Source organism: Centroberyx affinis, unplaced genomic scaffold (genome assembly GCF_046629955.1).
Source record: "Centroberyx affinis isolate AG114_WGS23_722 - 3 ecotype Tasmania unplaced genomic scaffold, CSIRO-AGI_Caff_v1 ptg005872l_1, whole genome shotgun sequence".
Taxonomy (NCBI): Eukaryota; Metazoa; Chordata; class Actinopteri; order Beryciformes; family Berycidae; genus Centroberyx; species Centroberyx affinis.
This window is the reverse complement of record NW_027282981.1, coordinates 7,501-22,500: the sequence shown is the minus strand read 5'-3', so window position 1 is coordinate 22,500 and position 15,000 is coordinate 7,501. Positions and strand designations below refer to the sequence as shown.

The following is a 15,000-nucleotide window of genomic DNA, read 5'->3' as shown; positions in this document are numbered from 1 at the left end:
ATACACAACAATTAGTTCTCTTCATCTTTTTGATGTGGACATGTTGCATAGCCATGACTGCAGGGAAAAAGCCACAGTATCAGGTTTGATTCACAAATGAATCAACTTACTGGGAGTTTTAGCTATGAAACTGTCCTGTTTACAAAGGTGCATCAGATGAACCAGTCCTGAATCAATTAACTTCTGTCAGACAACCCAAAAGAATCATGCTAGAAGTATCTATTGCCACAGTGCTGGACAGCTACTTGAAATGCAACGTACTTGTGTGTGCGAATTTCTCACAAACATGTCCAAATCTGTGTTTCTTATTTTTTCACATTTTGGCCTGTCGCTGCTGAATGTGGTTTAACACTGTGGCTTTTCTACTGTTAATAGAGCTGCAGTAGAGGCAGACCGCCGACTGTTAACAAGAGAACGATGCAGTGGGAAAGGCAGCAACACTGCAGTTGATTTAGACAATTTCTTCTCTCTCTTTCTTTCTCTCTCTCTCCTTTTTTTTGTATTTTCACTTCTCGGCTTTTAAATAGGCTGAGTGCATGGGGAGAGATGGAGAACATGAGAGGGGGGAGAGAGAAGTGGATAGAGACCAAGGTTACTTATGAACTAGAAACAGTTGATTATAAATAATAAGAAAACTTTAGAGACACAAACAGACGCACAAATGCATCCATGCGCACAACTGCCTATAGTAAAGGTGCCATGTGTAGCATTTTTAAACATCACATAGCCTATCATTATCAAATTAATTGTGATACCATGGTATAATTATCAAATGAGACCATGATCGAGATGATTGATAGCCTTTATCTCACACCAGTGGTAATGTTTCCCTTAAAGCCATTACTTTTTGTAGCAAAAAGGATGTTGCTACTTGTCCCTCCTCCCCGACGCTCTGTGTGTATTTGTACGATTTACTGTAGAGGACAAACATGTTGGAAATGACTTTGACAATGACAATCCAGCAGATTTCCGGTGACATCCAACCTGGTGGCACACGATGTAAAACGCAGTTTAGAAGCTGCTTCTTCTCAGCAATGCTCCCCTTTGTTTTGCGATAATTACACTAATGTCTCATAATTAATGTGACAATGATTTATTGGTGTTAAAACATACATGTAGCACCTTTAAATCAATAGAGATGTGTTTTTCATTTTCCTGATGCATAAACACAAACCTCTGTCTTGTTTTCTTGTCTCTCTCTTCTAGCTCTGTCTCTCTCTCTCTCTCTTTCACACTCTCTCCTGCACACTTCCTTTCTTGCTCTTTCTTACGCTATTTTTCATCATCTCACTCTGTCTCTCTCACTCTCACCTGCCAGGTTTGCTTACACTTTGTCCCTCTCTTCTGTCACTTGTGTGTGTACTGTATGTGTGTACATATGTGTGTGTGTGTGTGTGTAAATGTGATAACATGTATGCCAGTGGGAGACAGCTGCAGGTGTATGAGTCAGCTGGCGGAGCAGAAGATACTAAACAGCACCCACATCACATATAAACACACTCAGGAACACACTCCAAGTGAAACGCAACAAAACGAGAAAGCATACCAGCATGCGCACACACACCAGTGCTTAATTTGTGAAAAACCGCGAGGTGCCGGATCCTGTTCCGTCAGGATCCGGCACCTCGCGGTTTTGGACTACCTGCATTCCGGGACTTATTTGCGTGGACCCGGCACCTCTGAAAGTTTTTTTTTTTTTTTGCCATGTAATAATCCCAATAGTTGACTCTTCCTTTCCCCTCCCTTCCAAAAACTTAATTGGCTCATTTCCATATGAAGAGGTGATGAAGAAGGTGATTAGCCTATTAGAAAGTAGCAACAAGCTCATAGTAATCATGTCACATGAGTGAGCTGCTCTGCTGAGTGTGTTATGGTAAACTTCAGGCATCGTCATGGCTAAAAGACAGTTGAATTTGCTGTCCATATGCTCGCTGTGTGGACTATTTTTGGAAAATTAGACAAGGTAAGCATGTTTTTATTTGTTTGTAAACGTGTTACAGTTCTGCTGGGACAATAACAATAAATTCATATTTGCGTAGATGAAAACAGAAATTATTTGGATTGCGGACATGTAAGTCCCGCAGCTAAATATGTGGGCAATTGCGCTTGAGTGTCCAGAAATAATTGGTAATATAATTGGTTGAGTGAAGGGCTGTAAGCCCCACATCAATGTGGGCTTTTCAAAACCAGCGCGGTCCAGCTGAGTGTCGCTTTTAGGTCGACTTCTAGCTGCATGGCATGACCATGACACACTTTATTGCTGTAATTTCATTATTCACTGACATTGTTTCCTACATTTAAAATAGATATCCTATGAAAGTATTTGTGTTGAATATTAACGCGTAACTACTCGAGACAGAATTTGTCTGGTAAATGGTTAAAGCCATTGCAGTTTCCTTGATGTGTTTATGTATGATTAGGATGTCTCACAGCCAAGTATGCGGGCATTTTTATGTTGTGCACAGTGCAGTTATATCTTTAGTCCACTACTTGAAGGGCAGGTTTGTAAAAACCCATCGTTTTGGACAAAATTAGCATTATGTAGCCTATACAATAATCAAATATTGTTATAGGTCCCCAGTAGTTGGAGCTCTAAGGTCATATAGTCGGTCATTTAGTAATGTTTAGGCTGTTGGTCTACAGTAAGCACCACTGTGCCTCCAATGCGCTTGTTGTCTTGATATGTTCCGGAACATTTTCCCTCCAGATCGAATCGCGGGAACACCGACCACTTGGTGTTCTGGGACCTCATCATTTACAAATTAAGCACTGACACACACACATACACAAACACACACACACAAAACCACTTACACACACAGTTGCCGCTCATCTCTTTGAGAGGCAGCACTGAGTTTATTCCCTTTACCGACTGTCACGGTGAGACGGGTTAAGTACAGGGCAGGACGCACACGCACACACACACACACACACACACACACCTGAAGGACAGCAGCAAGCAGCGGTCCTGTCTATGGCGTCGGAAGTGTCCATGTGTGCCAGTGATGGAGCGCTAATGCACCGCCAGGAAACAACATGGCTCCCAGAGGGAACGCAAAATGGAGGCAGGGCGACAGCTGCCAAAATGTCAGGGGTGAGAGAGGGGGACGGGTGGGGTGAGGGGGTGTGTGTGTGGGTGGGGGTGATTGAGAGGTGAGAATAAAAGAGAGTAGAGAGGAGAGGGAGGAGTGATATGGGGTGAAAGTTAAGGTAATGGATGATGGCTGGTAAATAGACAGACACAGGGAATTGCAGAATAGAGTTTACTCATTTTTTTAGGCTGACATAAATCTCTATGACACCAATTCATAGTAGCCATCATAGTATGTAGCAACAAGCCGATGACTACTATGAGGATAGGGTCTAGATAGATGGATGGATGGATAGATGGAGAGAAAAAGAGAGCAAGCATGGGATAGAGAGAGGGAAAGAGAGAGAGATAGATGCAGGTCAAGCCGTCTCCCGTTGACCTCATGGCCTTCATCAAGTCGTTGCCCTGAATTATGGCCTGGTCAAGACCTGAGGGTGTGTGTGTGTGTGTGTGTGTGTGTGTGTGTGTGTGTGTGTGTGTGTGTGTGTGTGTGTGTTCAGACAGAGTGTCAGCATCACATGGCAACGCGCTGCTTAAGCCATCATCAATATGTGGGTGTTTGTATGTTTATGCGATTGTATGTGTGTGGGTGTGTGTATTTTAGCATGGTAATTAGCAGCTAATTAGTTATTGATTGAGGCCAGTATATTTTATGGAGGTGAGTGGACGAGTGGGACACGGGGCGCTGCATGAGACCTCAGCCATAAGTCTCTCTCTGTCACACACACACACACTCTTTCTCACTCACTTTCTCTCTCGCCCTCCATCTCTCTGTATCATCTTTTCCCTTTCTCTCTCTCTCTCTCTCTCTCTCTCTCTCTCTCTCTCTCTCACCCTTTATATCTCACTCTCACTTCACTTCTCTCTGCATTAGCTTTTCCACCCTCTCACAGACACAAGCAATCTCTCTCTCCGTCTCTCTCACTCTCTAATTCAAATTCAAATTAGCTTTATTGGCATTAAACACTTCAGTGTCTGTTGCCAAAGCAAAAAAGTGACAATCAGTAGGCAGACAATTCTTCTTTGAATGTTATTTTGAATGTTAGACAGTAGATCCACGTCAGTAGATTGTAAAAGAAAAAAAAAAGATTATTCTAAACGTTTCCTCTTGGGCAAGGAATAGTGTAGCAGTAGTTCAGCAAGCAAGCTCTCCACCCAAATGATAGAAAGAGAACGGCCTCCTTCACATGCATACAAATGATGACACCTAACTTTTTTTTTTCCAAAACAGTTGAAGAGTGAAATTAACTCTCTCTCAATACAATATCCGATTGCCGAGATCACCAAACTCTTCATTAATATAGATTTCTGAAACCCCTGTTGCTCACCAGCGCCTTGTATCTACAGATGCGACTATATGACTGTATGAACCTCAGCTTCATCCCCAAGAGAAGTTGTTAGTAAAAAAACACAACTTACGCTCTCTTCTCAGCTTGTCGAAAGTTACAAAGAAATGGTCTGAATGGTTTGATAATGAGCTGGTCGAGAGACGCTACAGTTTTGTGTTACGATATACCGATTTGGTTTGACTTCAGTCCGAATTGAAAGAGTTGACAGCAGCAGTAATTTAAGGGTAAAGTAGACTTCTACCACTGTAATCAAATCTCTAACGTCAAGTGTATGAAACTTGGGTCTACAGTGTTTCTTGGGGTAGGTTGAAGCATAATGCAGAAAAATGCAAAATATCCTCTTTCAATGACAACTGTAAATAGACCACTGGATTCTAAATAATTTAAATAATGTAATATTCTAATATAACATCACTGCTAAGATAAAAAGATGCAGGACAAATGCAGGAAGAGAGACTTCCACACTGGCTGCTACTGTATAGCAGTTGTGACATTGAGGCATCTGGTTTTTCTCTAAACCCTCCAGTGAAGCAGTTTTTGCTTCCTGGAACAAGTTTTTTTTGTCGCTAAGCAATATGTTGAACGTTTTATCAGAAGGCATCGGGGAACATCCAGGGCTTTGCTGATTTAAACAACGAAATATATTTCTAGGCAGTAAGAACTGAATCACTGGAGGTCTAAAAAATAGTTCTGGACTCCCTCAAGGTCGCAACTCCCTATAGATATATGTCTTTGGCTGTTGCTAATGGTGTGGTGTGATGTTGTGCACTTCAAAATCGCAGGCTATTTCCTAAGCCTGTTACAGCTAAATGGAAAAAGTGTGTGTGTGTCTGGGTGTGTGTGTACGTGTGTGTGTTTGTGTGTGTGTGTGACCTCTGCCTTTAATCCACTTTACCATTCATTTCCTTTCTAGCCTCTTAAATGACCCAAGGCTCCAGCTACACCTGGCTAGAATCCTCTCCCCGTTCCTCTCCTCCTCCTCTTTCTGTCCCTTCTTCTTCTCCTCTTCCTCCCACAATCCCCCCCCTTCCCTCTCCTCCGTCGTATCACTGCAGTCAGCCTGATACCTGCAATTTTATTTGTGGTTTGTGTCATGTTATGTTTGATCAAAATGTTTATTTAAATTACGGTCTGCTGAGGCTGATCTCCTGGTCCCCACATATATATTTGTTTTCCCCTATTTTGGGAAAATGGATATGTTGCATTTTGGAATGAAACCCTTCATATGGTAATATGTTCTGATATCAAATGAAAACAGAATGTTTCTTTCTTGGTCAGCTGCCTATTTCCCTCAATCTTAGATAATGTTCATATGTTCCCAAAGATATTTTATCTTCTTATACTAGTACTCCTACAACTAATACTACCACTACTATTACTACTGCTAATAATAATAATAAGTTCTCTTCATGTGTTCTCTTTACATAGTCTTAGGTTCAAAGGAGATCTCCCTAATCAATACATGACTGTGCAGCCCCCTTTTTTATGATTATTATATTCCACTCCTATTTTTCTTCTACTACTGTGTTTTGCTTGTGTCTTGCAGTCATCAAGTGGTGTAATTGATTGTAATGAGCTGCTGATAAGGCTTACCTTACATCATACTGAAGGGAAAATCTTGATTAAACATTTGCTGAAATATTTCTTTGTAAATTTCTTTGTCTTACCTTTTTAATTTTTTGTAGCATGTTGTAATTAAAAGAATCATTTACCTATATCAGCTTCTATATATACAGTACATTTATCCTTTTTTATGTCACCACACAATGTGAGCCTGAGTGCTGGTACATCTGTGCCTATGTTTTCTTAGACAGAAGATAATGGAAACACATTTAATATGAACAAAGGCAAAATTCAGGGTTTGTTTGTCTTATATAACATGGAGCACCTCAGCTTTTGAGTGTGATGCTCTACAAAGCAACATAATGCCTCCTTCATGCCTTTTCATGTTGAACTGTCCCTCGCTCCTCCCCATCTCCACGCCCCCACACTCTAAAGAACAGAGGCTCTGCTAGGATCCAAAACAGGCCGATGAGTGCCTCGGGGCTGCTCACAAGAAAAATGTATCCCTAAAGCGTTTCTTGCCCTTGGGCCCCAAGAGTATGCAGGTTTTTATTCCAACGAATCAGGGAAATCAGCTGGTGTAGTGACTGGTTGGAATGAAAACCTACATACGCTTGGTCCTTGATGGAACATGGTTGAGAATCACTGTTTGACATGTTCGTGACATCAGGGTTCATGACCCCTTTATGAAGGGGCTCCTCAGGGAACCTTCTTCGGTTCCCCCACAGTTTTCATTTCAAGAACCCTTAAAGGCTCATCAAAGCTCTGTCACTTTTCAGAGTGTACCCTTCTCTCTCTCTCCTCAGCTGCCTCCCTCCCTCCTTCCCTCACCTCCTCCTCCACACCTCATTTCCTCTCCCTCTTTCCTATTCAAGTGCAGAGACAGCATCTAGGCTTATACTTTGTTTTAAAAGTTGTCTTCTCTGTTTTTTGTTTTTTTAAATATGATGTGCTCCACTTGCTCTATCAACCAGAATTGTTGTTTGACCTTCAGAAACCAATTGAGTGATGTCTGCTCACCACAAACTATGACTAAGCACTGCAGCGTTCCTTGAATAACATATCATGATACTGATACACAAGTAAAACGATGAAACGCCTCAAAAACTGACAAAATTAAAGCACTTTCACAGAGTGGCTCTTTTATATTTTAGACATATTAAAAGACCTGACCTTCTTTTTAGAGATAAAAAAAAAGAAGAGAATCATCTTTTCTCACACTGCTTTTGTTTCCCTATGTATTCATTCACTCCTCAACAAGCCACTAACCATAAACCTTAGGGCAGTAGCAGGGGGGCTTGTGGTTAGAGGGACTGCCCCGTAAACGCAAGGTCACATGTTTGCTGCAACAGCTAATATGTGTCCATCAACAGTCACATGTCCTGTTGAAGTGTCCCTGAGCAAGGCACTGAACCCTTACCTGCTCCATCACTGTACTATGAGTCACTCTGGCCAAGAATGTGAATGTAAATGTGTTTGGAATAGCAAATGTTCAGGTCCATATAACGCCCACAAATGGCCCCTTCTCTTTCAAATGTCCTCACATATATATTCCTCATCAAATATCACTAAATGTCCTGACAAGGATAGAAGTACACATGCACACACACAGGGACGCCTTTCCAAGGACAGTGTGTATATGTGTCTGTGTGTGTGTGTGTGTGTGTGTGTGTGTGTTTGTGTGGGATCACGTACAAGCGTGTCAAACTCTGCGGCTGGTTCATTAAATGGCACACAAATCAATTCCTAATCCGCTTTGTTTCTGTCCTCACGCTCACACAGAAACACACACACACACACACACACACACACACACACATCCTAACTCAAACACTCTCTCAAACATGCACACGGACACACACACACACACACGCGCACATATACACACACTCCCCCCTCCTTACTTGCCTTTTTGTCTTCCTCTTTGTCAAATTCAATTACTGACGACATCACTAAAGGAATCTTCACAAGAACCAATTACCGTTCAACCCCCCTGGGTGTGTCTGCGAGATGGTGTGTGTGTGTGCTTGTGTGTGTGTGTGAGTGTGTGTGAGTGTGTGTGTGCATGTGTGTGTGTGTGTGAGAGAGAACAAGAAAGCGAGACAAGGGAGAGAGCAGGTGTGTGTTCCTGTGTTTGTCTATGCTTGTGCACATTGGAGTGTGTTGGAAAAATAGGACAAAAGCGTGTGTTGCTGTTATGTGTGTACAGTACTGTAATTTGCTGTAAATGCACTAATGTGTGTTTGTGTCTGTGTGTGCCTTAGTGTGTGTGTGTGTGTGTGTGTGTGTGTGTGTGTGTGTGTGTGTGTGTTAATGCAAATGTTAACCAGCCAGGGATCTGAGTTTTAAGCCGGTGGGATCTTGTCTTCTGACAAGTTTGTTTGCTTTTTCAAACCATCAGCAAGCAACCCCCCCTCCCCACCCCCCAACACACACACATTCATATTCATTCTCTCTCTCTCTCTCTCTCTCTCTCTCTCTCTGTCCCTCTTTCTCACTCTACCTTGCCCTTCCCTCCTCTCCTCCTTTCCTTTCCCTGCTTTTTTTCCCTATCCTTTCCTTCAGTCCACTTCTCATCTCATTTCCTTTTCTCCCCTTGTTTCCTCACATAATTTCTCCCCTCCTTTCTTCTCATCACCTCTCCTCTTGTTTCTTCTCATTTCCTCTCCTCTCTTCTCAGTTCCGTCCATTCCTCATCTTCTCACCACTCTTGTCTTTCCCCTCTCTCCTCCCTCTCCTCTCTCCTCTGCTGAGTGACTGAGAGAGGCTGACGTGAGGTGAGGATAATGCGACTAACTTGAGTGTGTGTGTGTTTTTGTTTGTCCCCTATCTGTCCCCCGCTAGCATTGCCACAGCTGACCTACACATAGTGCTGTGTCAACAATGGCGACACACACACACACACACACACACACACACACACACACACGCACACGCCTAGCATCACAAATGACGGCATCTCGGGGGACCTTAACAAGATAGTTTACATCGACAGAGAGAGAGAGAACGAGAGAGAGAATGAGAAAAGGGGCAAGGTGGAGGAAAAGCTATTATCTTATGCATGTAGTACAGTGTTCCTGGTTATGTTGTTGTCAAGGATAAATGGGCTAAACTGTACGACAAGGAGTGCAGTAGCTCTCGCTGCCTCTCAGTGAGCCTCCATATGAGACCCACAACGGCAAACTGCAGTCAGTGAAAAGCTTAGCCGCTAGCCAGCCATTTAATCTTGTGCTCTGTTTTGTCGTTTGTTCATTTAAAGTACAGGAGCAGCCCCTCTTCATACGTTTATCCTCCATGGGTGCTTCAAAAAATACTTTCTTTAATGATATGCAGTGAAACCAAAAGACTATTAGCAGAAGGAAACTCAAATGTCTCTCTCACACCATTCCTTGTAACTTATGGCAGCTATAAAGAGAGCATTATCCAAATAATGTGGGGGAGTTTTTTTGCAGGGGGGGATGGAGCCAAAGTGCAGCAGTATGGGTGTAGTTCAGCAAGCATGCACTAAAAAGTGTGACTTCTACAATGGTTACATCTGTAGAACCTTGGGATATGGTTCCTAGAAAAAGTGCTGCAGTGGTAGCCATTATAGAAAGTCTCCCTTCATGTATTTCCCACTGCCAATTATTTCTTGCACAGACACAGACAACACAGACAAGTCAAATTAGTGACAAAACTAGTGACTCACAACTGACTAGTTACCAGACTTTTCCTTGTAACATTTAATGGCTGAAAATACAGCAAAAACTTGATTTTACCAAAACATCCTCTTGGGGAGGGTTAGCCCAAGTGCAGCAGTAATTCAACAAGCACACAGTGGGATTCAATAATTAGGACAATTCAACAGAAAATCCCAGTCAGTCATTGACTATTCATTAATTTCTCTACCCGTTTAATCCTTTTTATGGTCACGGGGGGCTGGAGCCTATAGACAAATTTTAAAAACTGCAACTGAGGTGAGTAACTCGCTATTTCTGCTTTTACCATAACTCGATTTGCATTGATATGTCTTGGTCTGGCCACTACTGCAACATTATGTTGCTCCACTGAGACTTGGCTTCAAAGCCAAATAGTCTTCAGTGGTCTGCAACCAGTTACACAATGTGGGAATGTGTGCTGCATAGGCACTCAGACTCTGAATTGTACTTTACAGCCATCATACTGACAGCTACAGCTACCTGGAGTTGCACCCCATGGGTGCCATTGTCATACAGCTGTCTGTGTTAAAGCAGTGTGTGTGTGTACATGTGTGTGTGTATGTGTGTGTGAGTGTGTGAGAGGGGATGAGGGAGAGGGAATGCCTGTCAGATCAGCTGTCAACAAACAACAAGGGTTTGCTAACAGTCAATCATCACATTCCCTCGCTCTCTCTTTGTCTCTCTGTGTCACACACACACACACACACACACACACACAAACACAAATGCTATCTGCACAAAGGAGGGCTTAAGGTTGCCAAACAGCTTATCCATATACAGTGTGAGTTTGTGGCGTTTCTTGTGAGCGCTGTGCTGCGGTCCCAGCGCCTGTCAGAGCCTGGTGGCTCAGCCTGCTGCTCTTCTGAAATTGAGCAAAACAGGAAGATCTTGCCATTTCCCCCCTTACGTATTTGACAATTTCTGTATCACAATTTACATATCAAGAGCATGGCTTTGTCAAAGGTTTACAAAACATTTGCATACACATGCCACTGGGTGGATGCGTTTATCCAAAGCACATTACGATATGCGAGTGTGTACATTTTTGGTACATCTAACCCTAGCAGTGTTAGTGCCATACCCTACTCTCTGAGCTTTACATGTATATGTATATTTCGGGGAGTAGGGTGTTTAGTGACTTGGGCAACATTGTTGTTGTCAGGCTCACACAGTTTACAGTCTCAGCTTTTGATTAAAGTCAAAGGGTTAAATCAGAGTTACAAGTTTTCTGCAGGACACTTACAAATTTAAACATTAGTCTGATGTGATACCAAACTAAAGTGCTGACTTGACTGGTCTTCATTTGGTGTGAATTATCTGCCAATATTCTGCTGTCTCCAGGAAAGACCACTATCAAGTGTGTGTATGTGTGTGTGTGTGTGTGTGTGTGTGTGTGTGTGTGTGTGTCTGTAGATCTGAAAACAATCTATCCTTAGTGTGCTTGAACACAACCACTTTACTCCCTCGGTGTCCTTGTTTTCACTCACACACATACAGGCTCACAAAGACACACACACACACAAGCAACCCTATCCTTTAACACACACACACACACACACACACACACACACACACACGCATGCATACATAAAAACACACACACAGAAACACACACGCACACACACTCAGTGCTAGCATTACATCCATCTTAATGAGTTCTTTCCATTTTCACTGTGTTGTTATTGATTGTATTTAAACAGCACCACTCCTGTCGGCTTGTACCAGGAAATTAGCTTCATATTGAAACTGTCACACCAAGGGTGCGCTTCATTTTGGGCCCGGGGCCAGATGGAGGGGACGGAGCACAGGAGGAATCAATCTTCAGTCCCTGGCACTGGGCTGCTTCTTTAAAGGTAATTTTTGTGAACGTATTTCTGCTTTATTAATTGTAGTTCTGCTTTGTGAGTTCGGGTGCTTAGAGACTGTCCTTCAACCGGGTTTAAGCCCACGTGCCAGCGGACCTCCACCCTGCTGAAGTGTCCTTGAGCAAGATTTCCCCTCCGCAAATCAATAAAGTATCACATTATATTACATTAGTGCACACTGGAGGTGGACAGGAACGATTACAGAGGCAGAGAGATGGCAAGAGAGCGATGACATGCATCAGAGTTCAGGAACTGGATTCAAATCCTCAATGTTTCAGCTACACTGCAGCTTAAGCCTTGACTTGGCAAAGGAAATTACCTCAATTTGTGACTCAGCGCCAGGGGAAAGGTGTTAGATTTTTTGGATTCAAACAGTTTTGAAGTTTAATGGCAGTAAAAATGCAAGAAAAATGAACCTGCTTCTGAGCAAACATGTAACACTACAAATACCCATGCGGCATTGATCACCTTTGAATGATGGCATGAATAGGTATTCATGCTGTGTGACAATTAGTTGGTGGAAGGTAGGATAAAGTTTTAATGGAGTTCTAAGCTGATGGTTCTCAACCGTTGGAGTCGGGACACAGAAGGGGCCGTAAGATGATTTATGGGATGGGTTTTTAATTTTGTTGAAAGGCCTATTTTCCCTCAAGAAATAATCAATATTTGCATCTTTGAGGCTTCTTCCAGTAATTAATCAATTCAATTAGCCTAAAAAAGCTTTTTTGGGGGGTCATGAGCTGAGACCAACTGTTTTGAGCAAACTCCACATAGACTCTGAACTGCATTGTTAAACTGGTCCATCTCATTTATTATATCTGCTTTTTTTTAAATTTTCATCTTAGTCCATAGTACAGTATGTAGCCATTGCAGAAATTCCCCCTCATGCATGTATCCTGCATTAGAAGACAATGCTTTCTTGAATGATAAATAGAACCAAATCAGTAGATGTAAAAGAAAACCCCATAGTGTTTTTCAAGGAACTATACATGCCAGACCATTCTTCATCAGTTCTTTTGTCTGAAAAGACAGCGAAACATCTTCCAGACAATTCCTCCTGAGGCTGGAGCTTAAGTGTAGCTGTAGCTCAGCAAGCATGTGGTAAAGCTGGAATTTCCCAGTGGCTACATCTGTATACCCAGTGCAGTTTGTTTAACCGGCATATTTTCAGCGGATTTTCTTTTATTCTATTCTGCTCAACCAAACTTGATTGTTTTATTCTGTTTGATTTAACCAACACACAGGATTTGATGCAGCTATCCCCTGTTCTCTTCTTACGAGCAGAAAGCTTTGCCTCTTTACAGCTGAATAAGAGTAATGTCCTCACATTTCAGCAGTTTTGATCTATTTCCTTACAGCAACAGACACTAGCGGAGATGGAGAGATAAAAAAAGGCCCCACACACTGTGATAAGTGTCTCATTTAGGTCTGTTATACAGAGTGAATTAGAGAACTACACCACTCCACCAAGATGCATTAAGATGATAAGTTGGTGTTCTCGCTGTGTAAAACGCCTCCAGTTTACTGCCTTGGTTTGCTGGGATTTCCGCTCTATTCCTTCCATTCTGCTCTCATACTCCCTGTGTTTCTCTCCCTCTCTTTCTCTCTCTCTTTCTCAAGCTGTTACTCATGCTGTCTCAATCCATATCTCCCATACCTTGTAGAACATGACTTAATGACATTTTATGAATCAGCTGTGTCCCTTCCTCACATTGCATCCACCAAGCAGCACTTATTTCTATACAATGTCAACTTTTAAAACTGGTTTGCCTTTTATTCCTTCACCTTCCTTCACTTCCCCCAAAATGCACTGCAGGTGGCAATAGAGACCAATGCAAATCGGGTTTAAAAATTGACATTTTCTTGAAATAAATGCTGCCTGGCGGATTAGATGCAAGCCGAATTGAAGAGTGGACCCTAACAATTCATAAAAAAAGTCTTAAATCCTGTTTTACAAGATACATGTATGTATATTTACCAGTAAAACCAGAATTCGCAATAGTTTTACTTGATGTTTTTCCCCCAGAACAACCAGCTAAGACAAAAGTACGGATAAGAAAATCTTATCCATATTAGACAAAAGTACGGATAGGAGAAAGGATTTCATTGCTGATACCAGCTTTTGTTTAGCAATGGAGACTTCGACCATCAGTTTCAGGGTCACAGGAAAAATGGCCGCAGTGTCATTTTCTACATTTGAGACATCTAACATCCTTTTATGTTTCGAAAAAGTCAGAAAATTATGATGCTTTGATTTCTGATGTAAATGCATGGTAGTGAAAAAAACAACATGGCATCATTTTGAATGGACACTGTGTATATAGGCTTGTACCATACACAGTTGTGTGTATATGTATGCGTATGTCTCTATCTGTATGTGTATGTGTGTGCGTTTATAACTGTGTCTATGTATCTGTGTGTGTGTGTGTGTGTGTGTGTGTGTGTGCGCACGCACCTTGACCACGTCCACGTCTGTCGAGGTGCAGGTGACTGAGTCGTCCACCTCCCTCACCCGCCCATCGGTTTCCACGGTGACCAGCTTGACGGGCACCGCAACGCGACGACCTGTAAGAATGGCTGTGTTCACCACCTCTGTGTCCTGCAGAGAGAGAGAGGGAGGGAGAGAGAGAGAGAGAGAGAGAGAGATTCTTTTAAAACTACATTCTTAAACTCCCCAATGTCTCCATGTTAAGGCTATTGTATATACTGCTGAATTTTAAGGACTTCAATACCCAGAATTCATGTAATGCGATGTCAGCAAACTGCACACTCATATTTATTACCCCAGAATGTCTGTGATTGCCTGATAACAAACGGGACAAGAGAGGCAAAAGATCTAGCGATTTCAATAAAAAGTGGAAATGTCTTCCTTTTTCTCAAGTTTTGATTCGTCATTCCTATTTGATAGATTTCCCACCAGTGACCAAACCCGACAGAAATGAATCTGGCCAAGCTGCTCAGCATGTGTCAGTTTTCCTGAGGAACAGGTTGATGTCAGATAGCCTTGTTATCAATTATCAGAGTTGTAATGATCTATTCAATTATGTTTGTGAGTAGGCCAATGATTTTTATGTGTGTGTTGTTTTTTTTTTAATATGTACTGTATATACATATATGGCGTTGGTCAATTTTTCTGTGTCTTTGTATCCACTGTTCTGTTGTTTTTCTGTATGTTTGTATTCTTTCTCGATGCAGATTTCTAGATGCAGGATAAATGCATGAAGGAGGACTTCAACGATGGCTAGAACATACACTGAACCATAAAACTTAGTGAATTGATAGACAGAGAAGAAAAGAAAGTCAGAGATAGAGTGAGATAGAGGGGAGTGGAGTGAAAGGAGGAAGAGTGAAAGTGCGACCGCCCATTTAAAATCAAAAAAAACATTAAATTGAAAAAACACAAAAACGTTTGCAGTTTGAAAAGGACTTCTGAT

At 42.1% G+C, this 15,000-nt stretch overlaps 1 protein-coding gene across 1 annotated transcript in view; it reads right to left on the bottom strand.

Annotated features, from left to right (window-relative positions):
- LOC139667903 (transmembrane protein 132C) overlaps nt 1-14,165 on the bottom strand; it is a gene marked incomplete at its 5' end in the record, with an annotated part of 55,386 nt that extends 41,221 nt beyond the window's left edge. The window contains one exon of the mRNA XM_071547390.1: nt 14,022-14,165. Coding sequence (XP_071403491.1) covers nt 14,022-14,165 — 144 coding nt within the window. The remainder of the gene's footprint in view (nt 1-14,021) is intronic.
- Between the last annotated feature and the right edge of the window lie 835 nt (nt 14,166-15,000).